Source organism: Vanellus vanellus (genome assembly GCF_965231255.1).
Source record: "Vanellus vanellus genome assembly, chromosome: 19".
Taxonomy (NCBI): Eukaryota; Metazoa; Chordata; class Aves; order Charadriiformes; family Charadriidae; genus Vanellus; species Vanellus vanellus.
In genome coordinates, this window is record NC_138924.1 from 7910677 (window position 1) to 7932386 (window position 21710).

Below are 21710 nucleotides of genomic sequence, written 5' to 3' on the forward strand. Positions count from 1 at the left end.
CAAGACTCATTCCTGTGGCAGTTGTGCTAGAACTAAGCATGTGTATGAAAACTTCCAAAATGGTTTGAATATCCAGGTTTTTCTTTCCCTGCATAGGCCAACACTTACTTACAACCCTTTAAAAGAGCCACATGCCTCCACGTCCTCTCCAAAGTTCCCAGTGTCCTTTTCTAAACTTGATGCTTCTGCCCGTGAAGCTGCTGGGGGTGCTGCCTCCTGGCTTACAGTCACTCCAGCAGCAAAAGCTGCTTCCGAGCCACATTCTGCAGCCTTTTGGAGGTCAGCAGCAATTGAAATGGATGAAGCAAAAGCACTAAACCCTGATGACCTACTGATGTCTGGGGAGAGCACATGTTGTGTAAGATACGCCATCAGCAACCCTGACGTTCCCATCAGGTCCTTTGTGCCATGACCTTGGCAAGAGGCTGCCCGACAGTCACTTTCTTCTTAGCTGCTCTCCTGAACCCTAATGTCCAGCTTCTCTAATTGCAGCTTTTTCTTTCTTTGCATGGTGAGTTGTCCTTGCCTCTGGTGCGCAGATGCAGGGCTTAGGGACCTCAGAGACACTTAAGGGCCCTTAACGTCCTCACACAAGCCTGAGGCTCAGAGCTGTGCTGTTGCCTTCTATTTTCCACCTCCTTTCAAGAAATAAAAGGGGAATTCTGGGTCTCAAAAAAAGGTGTTAGGCTGGAAAATCTGAAGCGGTCTATCCCCAGAAAGCACGAACACCAGCAAATGGTTTCTACACTTTACTCAACACATGGCTGAACGCAAGGACTTTCCCCACCTGGACGCTGTGAGTACCTGTCATTGGAAGAGAAATCCATTCCTAGGACAATGCTCTCTTCGGTGTCTTGTCTGCCGTTGGTGGACACTACCACCATGTATCTAGTGCGGTTCTGGTAGGTACTTTCCAGTCTTACAGCCTAAGGAGAGGAAAAGGAGAGATCAGCAGTGCCACCAGCAAAACACACCCCATTACCTTCACAAGCCACCTTTTCATGCTGAGTGACAGGCGCAGAAGCAGTGATGCAGTTTGCACTAGTACGGATGGCCCATACTTCTCAGCTGGGTAACCAGCAGAAGAGGGAGAAGCAACTTTCTCACACAATGCTTTCCTCAACAGCTGGGATGTTCCCGGTGCCTTCTCCACACCTTGCTGCAGGTGTCTCTGTCCCAGGTTGTATTTAACCAGCAGCCTACGAGATTGGCTGCCACAGTCCTCCCACCGGTCCCAGCCTAGTGAACTTCATGGAGCGTTATGCGTTCAGAGAGACAGAGAGGCATTCAATGTGCTCTTCACCTCTCAGAGGGCTTTGTCCAAAGTGCTAGGGCTTTCCTTTAAACTACTCTGTGCTACAACAGCTCCAACGAGATTCTTTCCACCACCTTCCTAGACAGCTGGACAGACAACCACATCTAATTTGTACGTGGTTTCCCGCTGGTCCTTTGAATTCTTCTAGCAACTTGCCCAGCAGAAGCAACCTTACTGCCTTACACCTGGCAGGAAAGATTTCCCTCTAACGAAGCTGTACCCACGGATTGGATTCAGATTGCGCAGAGAAGGTGAAAGTCATTGAGCCTCATTGCTCCTACCATAACCACGTGTACCCCGGTACCAAAAGAGAGTTCTATCAGCACTGGAGGATGCCCGAACTTCACCCCAGACTCCCCCAATCAAACACCACTGCCAGCATTCAGAAAGCAGCTGCGCAGCTGAGCCGTGAATGTCAGACCAACACTGAAGCTTCTGAAAGGCTACACTGAAGTGTAACGCTCCTCCAGAAGCCACGAGGAAGCGAGAACTGAAGTGACTCCCACAAATCCTTTTTGCAGACAGACGACTGGTTAGCGAGGAGCCTGGGGACCGGAGGCCAGCATTTTAGGTTTTGCCTGTAAACATCTGCAGCAGGCAGCCTTTACTTGCAATGCTTTTTGGACTCTGTTCCAAGCCAGCTGCAGTTATTTTAGTCACAGGATCCCAACTAGAGAAACTAGGACACCCCTAGAAAGGAAGTGTCTTAGTTATGTATACTGATCTTAACTTTGGACAGCCTAATCCAAACCCAAGATACCGTCTGGCTTCAGTGTTTACCTTATTGCTAAACTGCCGCTTGAACTTTGAGCAGGGCCTACGGAGAGCAAACATGGGCCAGATGGAGCCGTCACAGCCTGGCCTTGCCCTGTGCTGCGGACAGGCACCTGCCTGCTGCGACGGGACCCAGTTCCCAAATTCCTTGTGACCCAACAGCTGAAGCTCAGAGCGGTGTTTGACATCCTTTGCAAACGGAACCTGAATTCCTCCGACACCGGCAGCCCTCCCGAGCCACTGCTTGTGCAGGCACTTCTCGGTGGCCCACAGGAGTTCACGGCGCAGAGAGCCCAGTTTAAACAGTCATTTAATCCTTAAAAAAAAAAGCTCACAAAATAACTATTGCTTGGGATCTCTCAGGAGTAGGCTGCTTTTCCCAATATGCTCCTTTAGTTCTTTCTAACTTGGTCTTGAGGCCAGAATGGCACCTCCTTGCTCGGAGGAAGCCCCCTCTGACCTCCTCACACCTTGTCTGTCCACTAGCCAGTGAGCGTCTGCCACGAGACGTGGCAGAGTCTACAACAAAGGTTAAAACAGCTTGTGGCAGCTAAAACAGAGCTGGCTATTTCACCGCAGTGCTCTATCGCAGGAGACTATGCTGAGAGCGGCAGGAAAAGCTTCCCAGTGGCATTGCAGGAGCAGCAGCTCTGGTGATGGGGGCGGAATAGCAAGTGCAGGCAGGAGACGTCTTCTAGACTTGTCCAATGGGACCGAAGACTAACAGAAACTACCCAAACACTGATGCCAGCAGACAGCCGTGATCCATACAGCAAGAGACTGTGCCCCACCCCATCTCTTTAGGATAAGTCATGCTAAAACCAGCCTTATTTACTTCTTGCTCCTTGAGTCACTGGGATTCCTTTGGAAACACGGAGGATCAAAGTGGTCAGGCCTTCAAGGTGTGAATTCTGCCAAAGACGGCTGTTTCTACAACTAACCACTTGTAGTAAAACAGAGAGGGTGCTCTTCAACCTAGAAGAGCAAGCAATCACCAAGGTCTCGGTGGTTAAAGTCATTATCTACATTAGGAACCAAACCTCAAAGAGAAACAAAGACTTGCCTAAAACGGGAGCAGGTGGACAACAGCTGCCCCGTGTCCGAGACATCCACACACCAGCTCTGTTCTGCTTCTCTTGAGGACAGTCCAGCAGCAAGAGGATTACCATAATCTAACTTACTTTGCTAAACCAATTTGGCAAGCAGTAATGGGAAGCGTGGTCTTAATGCAAGACCCTTTAGAACATGGCTAGACAAACAGTGGCCAAAGGTCACATAGCTTCAAGTCACTGGGGGGGGGTTTGGAGGACCAATTAAGAGCAACAGGGCACGGCTTGCTGTGGCTCTCTAGATCCAACACTTACACCCTTACCACAAAGCAAAGGACCATGACTGGAGCAGATAATGTGTTTTGCTAAATTTACTAGAATAATAAACCAGCAAATTTGACATTCTAAACCAGTAACTTTTGAGGTTGGCTACTAGTGCTCCAACACGCCCGTCAAATCACAAATTGGTCTCTAACCCTTTCATTAAGCTCTAATTCCTATGCTCACCCAACAGCTGGAGCATACCAAGTAAGTGGTCTGATGCCTTTTAAATGAAGACATTTGAAATCCCACTCAATCTGGGGAGGACGGCCTAGCTTCAGGGACTCTGATGAGATGCAAGGTTCTTTCTCTACAGCTCATCTACACAGAGCTATCTTGCTCCTCAGTTTGGGGAGGTTATTTACAGTCTGTTCATGAACAAGATTTCTGTAGTCCTTTCAGGGCCAGCAACTATTTTCTTAGTTTTAGGCTCACCTAAAAAAAAGCCAACTTTACCTTCTGCTGCATTCTTGTTTTGTCAGCAGTACGATGTGATATTTCACCAGCCCTTATGAACAGCACATTCTAAGAGGTAAGTTCATACTGACCTTTCATCTTTTTCATGCTACACGATAGTAGGTGTTTCATACAAGAACACATTTCTCATTAGGGTATTTAATTCCAAGACAAAAAAAGTACCCAACTTTCCGAAGTCTTTTACTATTGAACACATGTAAGTGAACAAGTCCCCGCTCTGTTAAGCTACAGGAACGTGGTCAATCAGTTTGTACACTTTTAACTCATTTTCCTCTCCTTCTTACTGATCTTACACTGGTACCATTGCTCTAATCCTGCTCTCACGGAAGGCTAAAAAACTCTGCCAATTGCTCCAACAAAACCAAGAATTGTTCCAAATTTTAAGTGTAGGTTTATAGAGGATTAGATTCCTCTGCTGCTCTCTGAGCTGTGAAGTCTGCCCTCCGAATGACAGCGGCCAACACGAGAATGCATTTCTCTCAGTACTGTTTATATTTCAAATCTCATTTGTATTTACTATTTTATAAGAGAGTCTATTGCTGCTCTGCACACCCTTCGTTCGTCAAGAATCAATTAAATTCAAGTAGACTATCGAACTTGACCTCATGCAAGATTTCAGCATTCCAAATGTAGCTCCAAACAAAAGGGTTTATGTCTCAGCCCACAAAGTCCTTATTCAGCTGTTAAGGCTAATTTGTCCCAAATCACACAATGTAGCCAGTGATATTGCTGAACAATGACGTGTTCAATAGCTTCCAATGTTCTACCCCTGGCTCAGATTCCGAAAAGCATTGAGAGCCCCCACTCCCATCACTTTCACTGAAATTTCAGTGACAGCAAGGTGTGCCTGACAAAGTTTAGGAGTAGGTCTTTTAGTTTGCTGACACCAAATTATTTTCAGTGGTCACTTTTAAAGTCAAAGCATTCCATAGTAATCTCGGCTGTTTCCTAGCTATACTCATGAGATCAGTCCAGCTCCAGCACAGCTCAGGAGGATTCAGCAAACCAGAGGTGCCAGAGTAACATTTCTGATGCTGGCCATACGTTGCTAAGAAGCACCAAAACAACACAGGAAGGAAACTTCAGGCTACTGAGTGAGGAGAGATGCAGATACGCTCCAGTCATGCCTGACCTTGTACAGCACTTCAGTATGTCCTAGACAAATTCCTCACTGCTCTTCTTTGGCTTCTGGAGGTCTTTAGGACAGCACATCAATGCTATAAAGAGCAATGCCTAACTTTCATTGCATTCTTATAGGAGGTAACAACCCAGAAAAGCAGGAAGACAAGGTTCAATATAGGTGAATATCTACATGGGGATCCTACGTGCTCCTTCCTGATGAGCCATGGCCTTTTGGGATGCAACAAGTTAGGAGAGTACAGTGATGAACACAAATGAACTAACAGGATTTGTTAGTTGAAGGAGGATGGAGCCAGGCTCTTTTCATTGGTTCCAAGTGACAGGACGAGGGGCAATGGGCACAAGTTAGAACACAGGAAGTTCCGTTCAAATACACGGAAACAGTTCTTTACGGTGAGGGTGACAGAGCACTGGAACAGGCTGCCCAGGGAGGTTGTGGAGTCCCCTTCCCTGGAGATTTTCAAGACCCGCCTGGATGCAGTCCTGAGTAATGTGCTCTGGGCAATCCTGCTTTAGCAGGGGAGTTGGACTAGATGATCTCTAGAGGTCCCTTCCAACTCTGATAATTCTGTGATTCTGTGATTCTGTGATTCTGTAACACGGAAGGGCAGGTGTTCACGCTGGTCAGACCTAAGTCACCCACTCTTGATTTAAACAGGACTCCAAGCTAATCTACCCAGCCTCTCTGGCAATTCTTGCAGTACTTTTTGAGAGTGTAAGTACTCAGTACTTGGTTCAAAGGCAGTCTTCTAGCCGTGCAATTTGTCTCGCTGAACAACCAAATAAGCAGCCTTTTCATAATTAGCTGCTTTTCTACCGGTGCAGTTGCAAAGGAGACTCCCCAAACCCGCTGATGAAATCACTCAAACATACATGCACCACTGCTTTCATGAGCTACACAGGTGTATTTGTCAAGTGGAACTTAACCTTTATGTTCCTTAGCAGCAGATAAGCAAAAAGCCAACCTACCAGCCTGATGTTGTCTTCTGGGCGGAGCAGTATGAACATGGCCTGCAGGTGCTGCTGGAGATCCCCTGCGGGGAAGAGGGAAAGGTGAATGCACAAAAATAGCTCTAAATCACATGCAAGTTCCCGGCTGTCCAGCCAGAGCAAATGTCCACTGAGAAACCTGACACGTCACCATGAACGTTGTCACTTCCACCCACTCAGAGATGACAAAACTCCATCTCTTTGGAGTCAGCTGCTCTTTGCTCCATGTGCTCACCTGCTCCTGTCTTACCATGCTCTCCCCTGCTAAATCCTGTTACCTTTTTAACAGGAATAAAAAGCGTTTCAGTACTCTTTGTTCCTTTAAAAGACAAGGCAAACTAGGTAGAAATGGACCCCACCCCGTGGTTCAACATCTCATTCTACCACTTGCTTCAAATCAGGAATCTGCCTGTTTTTTTTACACCAACTTATTACTTGGTGCAGAACTACTACCTAGCTAAAAGTATACCCTTTGAAGTGAGATTTAGTCTCATCTTAGAGCAGCAAAAGCCCACGTATGCTTAGGTACCAACCCCACCCAAAAGCAGCTAAGAATTGCCACCTGAAAAATCAAGCACCTACAATTTTTCCTAGGAAACGCTTGCTACACTTTTAGAAAACTAAAAGAAAAAAAAAGAAAAATCACAGTCACAGAGTAACTTTGAAGCCTTCTTAAAAAGAGCTGAGCATCCCAGGTTCCTAAAGCATCAAGTATTTGAAAGACAAGTGAGATACCTTTCTGTTGGTACTGCCGCACTGACTTCTCAGCACTACTCCCTGGCCCGTAGAGCACCAAGAGCTGCTCTGCTAAGCCAGCGCGTTACCTTCGAAGTGTCGGTAAGCACTAACACCTCCAGCAATGGGCTGTGTTTTCAATCACTACCTGGAAAATTAATCTGCATTCCCAGAAAGGGGAGTGCAAGGCTGCCAGGTGGGTGGGACAGAACGGAAAGAAGAGAAGTCTTTACTTTTCCACCCTCTCCCACTCCCCCACAGATGGGAAGCTCAGTTTAGGCAACGCTACAGAGAAGAGCACGAATGCTGGAGCAAGTATTCAGCGCCAAGTGGCTACGAGAGCATTTCCTAGGAAGGCTGACTAACCTTTCTAATTCATCGGAGGTGCTAGAATCCATGCTATTTCACAAACTTCCAGAAATAAGGAAACCTTGAACATGGAGCAGCATCCAGCAGTGCCACTTAAGGGAAAGGGAAGAAAGGAAACGCTGTCCAGTGAGAGCATGGTACCTCGTTTCCGAATGATTTTTATAGCTGGTGAACAGCGGGACTGATGGGACAGAGGCAAGCTTGCGTGGAGTGGGCTACGCAGGACACTGCATTCCCTGCTTTCCTCTTCCTTCCCCCTCGAAACACATTTCAGCATATGGAGAATGAGTCAATGCCCTGGGACCGCATTTTTAACAGGGGGTGGGAAAAATTGAGGCGCTCTGCAGTGCAAGGGAAGTGACATATGAAGTACCAGCGGTGACAAGCACCTGAAGCTGCTTCCTGCCCAAGGACATTGTTCCCAGCACTGGAGGGGCTGGCACGTGCCTCCCTAAACAGCAATTATTTAGGGAGACAGGCAACACAGGAAAGGTCAGCTCATCCATCGGATGCTCGTCCTCCCAGCGGTGCAGTGGGAGACAGGATTTCCCCACGTCAACACCAGTGCAAAATCCTGGCAATGCTGCTCAGTTCCAGCAAGTTTCAGCTGCCGGTGCGGTGGGAACCACCCAGAACTGGACTCAACAGACAAAGGTCCCTGTGCTTCAGGTGGCACCTCCTGCCTGCAGCCTGGAAGAGCCCAGAGAGTATTTGACTCACGAGGCATTCACGTGTCTTAGGCAGCGTGAAATGAAAGATGCTTTACCTCAATTTTTCCTTCCCCAAAGTGTAACAGTTCCCACGTATTGATGCCAGTAATTCAACATCAGGAACCAGTTTAAGCACTGAAGTTTCCAGAGTTTAAAAAAAAAAAAAAAAAACCACCACCAGGACTACTGGGTTATCTCAATAATTAAAAAAAGAGAGGAAGTTTCAAAGACAACCCTTTCTGCAAGGGTCAGTCAAGAAACTCCGCTATCCCTTGTCCTCAGAAAGTATACTGCACTCCTCCCTGTTCCCCAGCCTGCCCTGCCGCCTTGGGAGCCCCCGAGCTGGAAAGTAAAGTATTGCTTCCTTGGCCAGCTTTAATTGACTTGCAGCATTTCCAGCCCCAAACGCACAAAGCGTTTTGTAAGCTTCCTGGATTAAGAAAAAGCAAAGGAAAGGTTTTAGCATGCCAGAATCAGCACAAAGATATCACATCCTGTCCTACGAAGAGCTGTCGGCTGCGCCGGCATTCGTGGCACGACCGCTCCTTCCTATCGCATTGTCCAGCAACCAGCAGATGCTTTTGTTTCCTCCGAGCTGGCAGGCTAGGTGCAAAGCATCAGCTAGGCTGGCATCTTGGAAGTGATTTACAGTATCCCAGAGATGGCAAAAGCCCCAGGGAAGTGGCACCCTTTTCTGGCCTCCAGCGTTGTCGGAGTGCCAAAACGAGCCCACCAGCCTGCAGAACACAGCCCGTTTGCCAGGTGGCACGGGGCGCAGGACCGCCCAGCCGGAGAGAGCAGCGTGGACAGCTGGTACCTTATCTGGTCAATCTGCCAACTACTGATTTCCATTGCTGAAGATGATACGATTAAAGAAATGGGTGCGGGCATCAATTATTTCCTGTTACACATTTATTCTTTACGCTGGATTCCGGCACCTCTGATGAATTCGAACTGCAGGTCAGAAACGTTAGTCAACCTTCCTAGAAAATGCTCTCGTAGCCACTTGAAACACTACTGCATCCATAGGCAGAGATTTCATACTGGAGTTATGTCTGCTCTCCACCCCCCTTCTAATTTTGTGTGCCAGAGATAAGTCATGACACAAACATGGGAATGAAAGTTGAGCACGGATTACGGGAGTCCAAGAACGGAGACAGTTTTCTTTGCCACACGCTCTGCCAACGGCCGGTTCACCTCTCAGAGCCACAGTCTCTACATCACTGTTTTAATTTTGGTGGCACAGATGTGTTTGCTCAGGAAGTTGATACATTGATCCCTTGGTGTCTCGGTCTGCTGGCATATACTGTAAATTAGAAAAGTTCACAGAAAGATGGCGCACACTCATACAAAGGTCTCTTTTCAGTGAAATTGCCGAGCACCATAAAAAAAAAAAATACTATACCATTCACATCACTTGTCCTTTCCTCAGTTTCCCTGCTTGTCAAGTACTGATGCTGCATTAAATCTCACCCCACAAGATGAAGAGACAGGACTAAAAAGAGTCTTCTAAGAAGAACCCCCCCATGCCCTAGGCAAGCCAGCCTCTTAAATACAAAACATCTCCCTGTAAGCAATTGCAACACACCGGATTTGCTTTCTTGGCAACCTGGCTTCAAAAAGCTCTGGGCTGATTAGACAAGCAACTATTTTCCACCAAGGTCTCCAGACCTCATGGAAGTCAGCTGTAGGCCAGTAGATGAGGCAGCAAGAAAGACTCCGAGCTGTCTGCGCTGCCTTGCACGGGTCCATGAGGAAACCCATCCAGAGGGTCTCCTCTGCGTGGTAAAGCCAAGGCAGCAACTTCAATTATGCAGAGGACTTTGGAGAGCTTAAAAACCAAGATAGGTCAAGATAAACCTTTAAAAGACTGCTGACTCTATTTTTGTGCTGAAGACCATTTCCCTTCAGTCTCAACCAGAAAGGCCAGCTTTAAATTAAGTTTCAGAACAATTTATTTTCTTTTGATAACTGGAAATTAATGCATCTCACTCAAAACAATTTGGATACTGCTTGTACTATGTCTGAGTGGAAGTATGTAATTAATTGCCTTTTGACTTAAACTCCTACCAAGATGTTTGTAAACAGATTTTGAGGTGGACCAGTCATCAGGTAGGTAACTCTGCTGGATGTAGAGCGGGATGACAGGCTGATGGTATCAAAGTACACAGAAACCTACACCTGGAACCAAACCAAATCACCTTTTGGTGCTCATTTTCTGGCAAAGGAAGTTGACGCCAGCCTCTCTCCTGTCTCTGTCCCGTATGCAAAAGCCTGAAGGTCTCTATGTTGGCTTTTTTCCTGCTGACTGTTTAACGGAAGGGGAAAACCCCACACTATCTGATCCCAGTAAAACACCATCAGTGAATAAGCACCACATGCACAATGAAAAACAACCTACCCTGAAATGTTTGAGTTTCATTATTCAGACTGACTTTTCAAATGAAGAATCAAAGCAAAAATACCGATCAAACTTTCAGCAGATAAAGAGGGCGGAATTATGACTGACTCCGCATCATTCACTCTGCTCACACGTCTGAAAAGTCACACTGATTTTGCTCAGAGGTTTCTTTGCCACCACGTAGAGGTAAGTCTCCTCCCTTTCTTCCACCACAACTGGTTGCTTTCTGATCGGGAAGGACAATTACTCATCCCGTATCATAACCTCAAGTTTCCCAGTGCAATGCGTGAAAGGTTTTGATGGCAACCCTCCAGCCCTTCTCTCGTACAAGAATTACAGGGTGATATTGTGGGGGGCAGTTGTTCTCAACTCCCCGTGATGTCACGATTGCTGCCCTGATGTCACTCATTTGTTTGATTTTGCCGGATAAACAAGAGAGTACTGAAACTTTTTTTTTCTATCAACATTAAATATCGCAGTCTTGAGCCTGGCAGCCCCAGCCGTCATACACACCCGGTGTAAACAGAAATGTGTGTCACTGGGTGAGAACGAACTCAAGAAAGGTGGACTTGGAAACAAGAGCGAGCAGAGAAGCCTCAGCCGCCGGACACAACACATTACCTGCGTGCTTGTTGCGCCTGTGACTGATCCTGGGAGTAGACGAGCCATTTCCTCGCGGCAGGAAGAGCGCTGCACCTTTCACAGTGAGGAAACTTTCGCTGATGCTGCGAGGGAAGAGACAAACAGTGAGTAAGGAAACCTCTATACTGTCTTTCAAAGGAGAAAAGAATGGAACACGCAAAGTTCAAGGCACTGAATGCATGCTCTGTTCTTTCGCGAGGAAGTGATTTAGACTGAAGTGTTTTGTTGGTAAACAACTCCCCCCCATATAAGTACTGCAAACCGTCAAGGCATAACCGAGACCAACATGAACAAAGAAACACTGAAAAGCAGAATATACGCCTGGTGCCGTTCTGCCTGCAGAGGTAGAACCTGAGCAGGCTGAGGGGATTAACCTATGGCTATATTTTCGATTTGAAAGTCAAGATGAGAGATCCACCTTTCTAAATGGCGATTAATACAGCAAGCCCACGCATCTCTCTAATTACGGATTCTGTTAACCCTGCGCTTTGTGGTTCAGACACAGCTGATGCCCTGCAGAAACAAATGTCTTCCTTCAGCAGTTAGCCAAAAGAAAATTAGTGTACATAACAGATTAAGGAATCATGAAACTACTGTCTATGAGTCGTATGATAATTACCTCTCAAAGACTTATAAATTAAAAGCAAAAATGTAATGCTGTTGAATTCAGGTATCACTTACTGCTGTGATTTTGCCCTTTCTGAAGTCATGTGAGGAGAGAGGTTTGTGGAAAGGGGCAATAAAGAGTTCTCAAGTTCTGTGGAACAGCTGATATTTTAAGCACATCTTCCAGTATTTTTCTTAGAGATGTTGTGGCTCATGGAAAAAGCGAGACACACTACAGATTTTGCAATTAAGCCATCCTGTTGCATAGTGAAGAGTTCCTGCTTCTCTCAGAACTGATAAGACAGTCATACGTGCTTTGAAGAAAGCCAGAAACATTTCTACAGTCAACAGGATGGCTGATGAATATGATAAGACAAGATGGGAGAGTCCCTGGCATCGTGCACCCCAGCAGCTCCATGCCTTGAAAAAGACGTTGGCTTGTTCTCTTCAACTGAAGAGGAGACTAGGAACTTCTTAGTTCCTTTCTCTGCTTAAACAAATACCAAACCTAATTATTTATTCCCTTCCTTTAAGAGACAAGGACCAGGAAATAATAATATGGTAAAACAACCCCGCCATATATTTGAAGAAATTCCATGTTACAAAGGCAGGTGAATGCTAGACCATGCCAAGTCACCCCCCTCCACGGCTCCTTCTGCTCGGCAGAACAAGCAAAGGCTAACTGCTGCCTGCAGCCCCTGCTCCCGGCACGCGTTTCAGCGGCTACTCAAAGGCAGGCGAACACCTAAGCACGACTGAAGACAACAGTGCCACAGAGAAATGAAATGTGACCAAGAACCAGGACACAGCACGGCAGGAGCCCGCGGTCTTCTAGTTTCACGATTTGAGGTTGACCGCTTTAACAATAGGCTTCGCTGACTACGTTTTTATAGCTACAGGAATTATAAAAGCTTGCGTTAAAGCTGGATTTTCCCCCAACCTCAAGCACGTTTCTGGGCACCTCTCCATTTTCCTGGTGGGGATATCAAAAAAAATCAAATTTTCTGAGCTCCAGCAAAGCAGATGCACACACTCAGGAAGACCTTTTTTAAGCCTGTAGCACGTCCCAATGTTATGCGCCGTCTGTCATAACCTCAGCGCTCCACTGACAAAGTTTCTCCCAGGATTATTTTCTAAAATTAAACCAGATGACAAACATGCACTGGATGTTTCAATAAATCCAGAATTTTAAAAAGGAAAAAAAATCACTCGTCCCAAGTAAAAATGGATCAGAGATCTTTACCTGTGCTAAAGTTTAAAACAAAATAAAAAACTTAAATTCATTGGGCACACCGAGCACAGATGTTTACTCAGACCCTTCTCATATAAAAAATTTTGACTGAGCCCTTCTAGCTTTTGGTGACAAATAGATCCTCTGAAAGCACTCAAGGCTACACTGTTTCTTAATGCCTAAACTAGAGAAACATTGAGTTATCCTGAAGCCACTAACTTAAAAAAAAAAAAAAAATTAAATTTCTTTCTCCCTCTCGTAGCTCAAACGTGCTGGGATTCAGCAGTGCCCTGATGTCCTGAAGAAGTTCGCTTCTGCTTTCAGAGTAGCACCCCCAAGGGGAGCGGGGCAGGAGAGCTGACCCTGATGCTTTGCTGACCCTCTTCAGGAGACAAGAAAGAGTGAGAAGACATCCTCTCCTCCTCCTCCCTTTACAATCTCACCACAGAGGCAAACGAATTTCAAGCTGCAGGAGAGGAGAAAGAATTCAGCAGTCACAGCCTGTTTTCACATAGTTAATTTTATCAGCAAAGCCAACAACTAATATTAGCAATCCTTTAGCCTGTGCCTGAGGGTTCCCCAGAAGGCTGAATTAGCAACTATTTTTAGTGGATAAAGCAGCACGTAGCTAGAGGGCTGGGAGGTTAAAAGTCTTCTCACTTCCATCACTTTCCCTTACCACCAGCGCTCTGCCGTTAGCCACCTGCCTGGAAAGGAAACATGGGCAGAACTAAAGAGATTCCCATCAGATAGATCCCTTCCGGGAGCCCCCCTTCTCTCCTAAAACCACGGAGAGCCCTGTTCTGGGCCATTAAGCACAAGCAACAAGTTTGACTTGGTTAGGTTAAGGAAAGGGAATGTAATTTCCCGTATGAAGGGTCGGAACAGCTGAAGAATGTGGCAAAGCAGATGGTTCTTGTGGAGCGGGGAGGCCACGCGGGCAGGGCAGCACCTCCCGCAGGGCAGGAGCGGGTGTCGGAGATGACCATCGGCACCGCTGGGGAAAGAGTGGTGGCTCGTCCTTCTGCCAGTTACGGTTCTGGGGACACTCGCCGTGCAGAGGAGGGCACGGCACGCTATCGGCACTCTCAGCATCACCTGCCACAAACTCCTAACACCAGACACACAACACATCGGTATCCAGCACGGCACCCCAGCAAAATAACCCCACATCATACACAAACACGCAACCAAGCCCTTGCTCCGAGATTCAAGCAGTAAAGAAAATCTTGGGAGGAAAGGCAAGAAATTTCTAGCAAAGTCCAAACAGCTGTAATAAGAACTACCAGCAAAGTTCAACACCGTTCTTTCGGGAGATGGCGATTTTGGTGCCTGTGATGCACGATAGGGACAAAAGAAAGCAATCGCTGGCCTGACGTCCCCTGCACCACCCACAGCTGGCTGCTCCTTTTGGGTCCATCCCGCCTGGATCGCCCCAGCCATGACCCTTCCCAAAAGCATCACATTTCAGGGCAAGATCACCTTTGGATACTGCCCCCGGTATGTAAGAAGACGACAGGATTTTTCCGGGAGGACACTAACAGAAGGCTCCACTCTGAGATGCTTCAGAAACACACGTGGTAGAAAAGATGTGTGTGAAAAGGGCAATTAGAGGCTCAAACCAACGGTGCTCACCACCACCAGCAGAGCCATGCTACCGTCCACCCCTGATCTTACCCTGCTGACAGCTCCACGGTTCCCAAGCATAACCTGGGCTTTGAAAGACTTCCTAAAATCTGGTTTGCCAGAGCCTACTGCAGCTTCAGTGCTCTCTGAAACCATCTCCTGGAAACAGACTGGGTACTAAAAGACAGTAAATGTGGTTAGGGGAGGAGTTGAGTCCAGCAGAGCAGAAGACAGGGAGCCAGCTTGGCAGAGGTAACACAGCTGAGCTGTACGTCACCCGCACACCATGCTCGTCATCAGCCCTCCGTACTCCAGAGTGGCTTTCTCCTGGAGAACACTTACATGGGACATATCTGTGAAAGAGTCACTAAAGCGATAAGCAACCCCTCAGCACTACAGCTGTGGGGGAAAAAAAAGCTTCTGTTCCACGTTTAGCCCGTTCACCTCTGAAGTAGCAGCCTTAAGGCCACCAGTGATGTGCGCTCTGTAATTCATCGCTCACTGGGAAGAGAACCAACATAAGCGGAAGACTTAAGCAACTCCTACAGAAATGACTACTTGTACCATTTTTTCTCCCAGGCAGAAAAGATTTTGTAGAAATTGTGCAAGGCACATCATCAAAACTATTTAAAGCCTTTTGCACAAAAAGCACAGACATTTCCCTCAGAAGACCCAGTTTCTAAACAGCGGTGACAGCATGAAGCAGCAGCGATTCCCGTGCTCCCCGTCCTGCTGCCCAGCGGCTGAGCTCCTCGTGCGCGAGCAAAACACTGCACCGTTTATTCCAAATTCTCACTATGCTACAAATTCGGGGAACCACATACAATTTACAGACGGCAAACAAACAGCGAATGCCTTCCCTGTTACTCTGCACAGCTCCGTTCATAAACGGCAAGCGCAAACACCAAATGAACTGTTTTGAAGACTCAAAAGAGAAAGTGTTACTGGTGTATGGACTATGCCAAATACACGAATCCACTGGCACCTCGCCACGACCGCCCCGTGTGATGCCCTTCACCTAAGGGGCCGCTTGGCCCGAGCGCTGCCCCTCCAGCCAGGAGGCAGGCCAACCTGCAGCACCCACCGGTTTTCAATGAAAACTTCTCAGTCCTCAATGTAAGATACTCAGAAAGCAACCTTGTGGTCTTCTTCAGAAACTATTTCATAAAGAAAGGAGATAAAACCTTTTTAGAAGTATAGCAAGGAAAGCAAAGAGGCACCTGAACAGCTTCTGGCGATGTTTTATCCTAATAAACACTTAATTAAGTTATCGTGAGCCCGAGGATGACTTTCCAGTCGGCTCTACTTACTCATTGGAGCGGCTCCTTCACGGCAGGCTCTGTCCTGTCCAGCCCAGCCCTTAATTGGGCACTCGCCAAGTAGCACAACCGACAGAGCTGGCACCATCCCCTGAAAGGCTCAGCAGGAGAAGTCCTCCCACCACGTCCCCCTGCACAACGCAGAGGAACAGGTGAGTGTGGCGAGGAGCAAACCTCCTGGCGCTGTCACCTCCCCACCAGCCGTGCCCGCGGCACGCACAGGCAGCGGCACGGGCACCGCAGGGAGGTCGCAGCCTCCTGTCCCGTTCCCCCTTGCCCTCAGAAGAAAGGGATTAAAAAGCGATATGATAGGAGAAATGAAGGTTTCAAGATACTTGACGTTTGAATAAAAGCCCACTAGCTGTATTATTTACAGAAATACAAACGTAATTTCTCCGACAGCCTCAGGTATTGATTAACCAGAACCCTGCGGAAAAGTGCTCTGAAGCAGCATCCGAACGGAGCTATCGAGCTACGGCTCAGCACCGGGAGGGCGCGGGGATGTCTAAGCCAAGCCCGGCTCCAGCTGGAGCTCCCCATGACGAGAGCATCCTGCAGTAACCACGGAGGCTTCCAGCTCCTGAACAAAAGGAGGTTTTCCTAAAGGGCATCTCTTGGGACACAACCACCACCCGGCACAAGCTTTGGAAGCCTGGGGATAAACACAGCAAGCCGCCTGGCAGGACCACGCTCCGCCAGGGAGGGCTTCGAGTTTCCAACTCATCTGTGGGACGTACCCTTCCCCTCCAGCGGCCAGTTAGAGCAAAGGCAAACAAAAGAAAAGCAGAAATGCCGACTGAAAGCAGGCAGGCAAGTCTGACAGTAAGGAATGACACAAGTTAACCCTGGTGTTGGCTAACTGGGAGCATCCAGCAGCCCTGAAGATGGGAAGTGTCAATGCAGACATGCGTACTGAAGCGCTGGGGATTTCAGCCAGGAGCACGCTCTACCCAACGCCGCTCGCGTGCCCCGTCTGAAGAGCAAGCAGCCAAACAGGCGTAGGACAGGGAACAGCCCCCCTGCGGAAGGGTGTCTACCAAGAACTGAAAAAACCCCTTGCATGCCCAGTTACTTTCCCTTGGGTTTAAGCCCGGTTGCTCCCTCAAGACCCCCCCGACATTTTGCTCTGCCGCGAGCAGCCGGAGCGTGCTGCAGGGGGAGAGCGCACAGCTCATCTGCCGCCAGCTCAGCTCTACCACCCTCCTTTAATCCACAGGTTGCAAAACACAAAACCGAGAAAAAGACCGAAATTCAGAAGCTGGCAGGGGCGGCGTAGCAGGCGTCAGTACTTAGCTCACTGCCGAGGCCGCGGAGCCAGGGGGGAGGGAGGGCAGCCGGGGACACGAGAGCAAGCTCTCGTAGCATGCCAGGACTCACCCTGTGAGAGCAGCAATTCCAACTGCAGCTTGCTGTGGCTGGTGTGGAAAAACTTACAGGAGGGCAGTCCGAGCAGCCGGATGCTTTTCTCAGCACCTCAAGTCGTTTCTCTCCTCCCTCCCGCTCCCCTTCCCAAACTGGCTGTTTCCCTCCCTCCGTGGGCAGGTCCCGGGGCACAGCATCACACCCGCTCCGGGAGCGGCGCTCACCGCCAGCCTCCCACTCACTTTACCCGGCCACCAGAAAAGTGCTGGCGAATAACGCCTTGGTCCCCCAGCCAAGGGTGCGAGGGCGGCTGAAGCACGTGCAGCCTGGCAGCCAGGGGCATTTCTCCATCAACCCACCGGCCGGGAGCATCACACACCTCCAGCATCCCTCCCTGGAGAAGCGCCCAACTCTTTCACCTTCGCTGCAGTTTGTTTTTCAATAAACACCACCCCTATTTCCCTCGCCTGCTTTTTAAAGCACCCGGTTTAATAACTGCCAACAGCACTAATGAGTTATACAGAGGAGAGCAGTATTTGCCTTCCAGTTTAAGGCTTTGCTCCTGGGCAAGGGAGGAAAGCACCCATGTCTCTTCACGCAGAGGCCAGATCTCGGGGCTGTGTAAAGCAAAGTAGTACCGGTCACTAATAACAAATCCCCCAAAACGCAGTAAACAAAAAGCCACCGCAACACCAGGGAAATGGAAAAGGCAAGGATAGCTCAGGATTGCTCTACACTGACATTTGTATTACCCGGGTCAGCTGGCAGCACACACAGACAAGTCCAGGCCTCTCTGATATCCGAAATAGAAACAAAGCCAGTGCGGAGCAAAACAAGGGCCGTGACTTACCGAAAAGGGCTCTGTAACACTGTCAACAGAGGTGACAACATTGCGGGGAGGGAGAGAAAGGGGAAGTGGTTCTCTGACCAGGGCCGTCTCTTGCCACTCAGCACTTTTGCAACTCAAGCAACAGCATGAGGAGGAAAACAAACAAAGCGTGGGAACTCGCTCCATCTCAGATGTTTGACGCAAACTACACTTTTAGCAACAGCTGCATTTGTGCCTTTTTAAAAAAAAAAAAAACAACACCAAAAAAAAGAAGAAAAGGAACTGTCTCCAGGCGCTTCCTCTGCTCCACCGCGGGGCTCCCTGGAGAGAGAATTCAGCTGCACTGACACAGACAGGCGTAATCACAGAAAGATCTGCACTGCCAACGGTAATTCGCTTGTACTAACTTATCCACCGATCCCGTCTCCCCACAGCCAAGTCCTCTTGTCCCTTGCTTTGGTCTCCGATATGGACATCCGCTGAAGCTGAGCTGAGACAACAAGAACAACTTACAGTTTGCTAGAAGATACCCAAAGGTGAGGATGATGGGTGTGAATCTGAATTCTAAAGGCACTGCAACTCTAAAAGCATTGCCTTTACTCGCTGCAAACGATGAAGGAGTTCACGGTAAACACAGAGAGGGTACAACTTGCAAAAGGGAGCACTGATGAGCATGGCTGCGTCTGCAAGTGAAGAGCAACCACTTCAGACTCACGACACAACCACACTCAGACACAGTTTCAGAGACTGGATCTCACCAGCCTCAGGTCACCCAACAAGGCTGTATGGAGTGCTGACACCCACTCAATGCCCCGCTGAGTTAACAGTCTACAAGTCAAGCCCACTACTGGAACACACCACCACACACACATGCCATCAGTGCTCCTTTGCCACCAGCATCGTTTGACTTGAGCTCCAGAAACTCTTTTGCAAACTTGAGAGTCAAAGCAGCTTGGGCAGCCTGGGTCCGCTGGCGAGAGCGGTGGTATCCTGTGGAGACGGCACAGAGGATGACAGCTCTGGGCTGAGAAACTCATCCCTGCCAGAGACGCCTTGCTGCCAGCAAGGGGAGCAACGACAGCTGCTGTTTGCAGCCAAAGTTTTCGAGCCCACGCAGCTGCAACGGGTCCGCACTGTGCCGAAGACAACCACCACCACCTGCAGCATTCCTCCGCCTCCCGGTGCCCCGAGCCCCGCTCTGCAGGGGCGAGCTGCCCTTTGGACTCCTATCAAATGTATTCCCTCCCAGGCAGGGCTGGGATTTATTTGTTACAGGCGCTGCAAAGCAGACTGGGTTTTGTTTTAAGCTGCACTCCAGAAGAAGATTTTATAATTTCTGATAAAAGTCAAAGTCCACGTGAATTTCCCGTTCTGCTCCCCTACCCCTGGCCTACGAATGAACCAACTCAACAACACACAAACTCCTAAATCAAAGCCGATGAGGGCAGACCCCCCGCACAGGCTCCGGCTGCCTCCTCACCAGCTCTCTCGGCAGAGCTCAGCGCCGCCTTCCCACCTGTCTGCGCTCCCGTGCCCGCCGCTGACAGCTCCGGATTACGTTTCACGGGGCTGGTGCTGAGCGCGTGCTCGTACAGTAACGCACACACACAACCCTGCCGGTGCCACTGCGCTGCCCAGCCTGCCTGCGCCCCACGGCCGAGGAAGCGAGCAAACGTCCCGGTGCCGAGGTCGGGCAGCCACCGCGGGCGGGCGAGCAAGCCGCGCTGAATCACGACCCTGCTGCTGCCACCGAAACGCAGCACGGGCTGGGAAATCCCACCACAGCCCAGATCACCTGGTAATTATTCATTCCAAGGAATCTGAACTTGGGCACAGGCTGTATGATTCACCACGGCAATGCAGAACAGCGATAGGCAGGGACGGATCGTCAGCTATCACACACTGAAACGTACTCATTCCCACGCAGCGCAAAGAGCAAAATCCGGTACTCTCTACATTGCTGCACAACTCTAAGGGAGTCCCAGCGAGCCACACGCCGGGGGGCCCGTAGCCAGCCTCCAAGCCGGCTTCAGAGAACCTACTCAGAAAGAAAAATATTCCAAAAAAGCAACAGCAAAACAAGTGGGGCAAACAAAGCTCTGACGTGCTCTGGAATTCAGGACTGAAGAGAGGCACAAAATCATTTTTAATACAGTCCGAGCACGGCAGTCCACGTACTAGAAAGGAGGCGGCTAACACAATTAGGATGCTTATTAAGAAATCCAGGCACTTGGTGTTTACAGAAAAAATTTGATTCTATGCACTTTTTTAGGCAAGAGACCCAGACCGGAAGCGAGACCGTGAAAGGAATTTGTTTTACATGATAGTCCCCAAAGGCTTCCAGGTCTCCGAGTCACGACATTCCCAGATTAAAGTCCTACACGACATTCTTCTTGCGCTATATACTGTTTAAATATCCACGGACTTTAATGCATACCATCGGGTTCACGGAGCAGGACAGTTACACCCGAGGGAACGCTCCGCAATGTTTTACCACCACATGCCGCACTCCTACCAGCTCAGTCTGTCCAAAATGAGCCAGCTGCTGTGGTATGAACAAAATGCTTTCTGAAATACATTCTTAAAGACACTTTAAATCAACATGAGAAAACTTCATAAGGAGAATTTATCACATCAAGGATTAGAGGAAAAAAAAAATGGCTTTTTGATTAGCTGTCTTCAGAAAGAGCACGCCTCTGGCTGACACGTACTTACCTTTTTTTTCTCTCAGAACTAACACCGTCCATGTTGATCATCTTTAAACTGCACAAGAACCTCCTCTGCCACCAGAGTTTGAAAGCGTTGCTTTCATTCACAGCGCTTTTCTTTTTAAACCTTAAACAGTAGCTGACACATCCTCGAGCAGTTGCTGAACAAGTAGCAAGCCTGAAATGCCTCTCCCCGCTACGTTTAAATGTTTAAGACAGGATATTTTATGACTAATTTTTACTCCGCTCTCCCTGCATGTGCAGGTGTGTGATTCATCACTGTCACAGACCTGCCCATGTTTGGGCTGACTGGCACCGCCCCGCAAGAAGGACCCCTCTGCTTTAAATATGACTGTAACACAAGTCAAACGAGACGCGCTAAGGTCGACTGTCCCTCCCGCAGCAGCCAAGTCCAGGGGCATCTATATTTAGCCAAAGTATGCCCAGTACTTTAAAGATGGAAGGAGACCACTGACTTGCCTGAATCACTGCCAGTGCTGGCCGTCTCCCCGGGATGGGGGCGGTCTGAGCAGAAGCTGGCACAAAGTGGGGCACCCTGAGCACCCATCCCGGCCTCCCCCCGCCCCCCGAGAGCCCCCCAGGCACCAGCCCAGCCTCGCAGCCTTGCGAAGCGCAGAGCGGCCATGGTGGGGGCGCAGGCAGGTCGAGGAGGACATCGCTCCATCGCTCCTGTGGCTGGTTCTGGTGGAGGCGGCCAGTGGTGAGCGCGGCTGTGGTCAGGCGGGGAGAAGAGGTCCTACCGCCTTGTGAAGCAACACCGTGCCAGGGCTCGGCTCCGCAACCGCCCCGACGGCTGGAGGAGGGCACGGGATGGAGGAGTTACGCTGGGGAAGCAGCCTGGCTGCGATGGCAGCCTCCTTGCCCGCCCTCAGTAAATACATTAATGGACCCCTGTAAATAGAGCACCAAAACAAGGACCACTCTGTCTCCACACAAAGAAATCAATGCTGAATAATAAGCCTTTTCCTCTGTGCTAAAAAGAAGCAGATGCTTGTTTACCGAAAGCATCAAAAGTCATCAAGAGGCTGTTGGATTTGACTTGTGAAAAAATAGAAGGAAGTTATTTGTTTCAGTATTTTAACTTC

The 21710-nt window shown here is 48.9% G+C and overlaps 1 protein-coding gene across 1 annotated transcript in view; it reads right to left on the reverse strand.

The window, feature by feature from the left end:
* Nucleotides 1-21710, reverse strand: part of SSH2 (slingshot protein phosphatase 2) — a gene marked incomplete at its 5' end in the record, with an annotated part of 57317 nt that overhangs the window by 25879 nt on the left and 9728 nt on the right. The window contains 6 exons of the mRNA XM_082492932.1: nt 805-926; nt 6046-6110; nt 10903-11006; nt 18745-18886; nt 19377-19691; nt 19810-19934. Of these exons, the coding sequence (XP_082349058.1) occupies nt 805-926; nt 6046-6110; nt 10903-11006; nt 18745-18886; nt 19377-19691; nt 19810-19934 (873 nt within the window). The remainder of the gene's footprint in view (nt 1-804; nt 927-6045; nt 6111-10902; nt 11007-18744; nt 18887-19376; nt 19692-19809; nt 19935-21710) is intronic.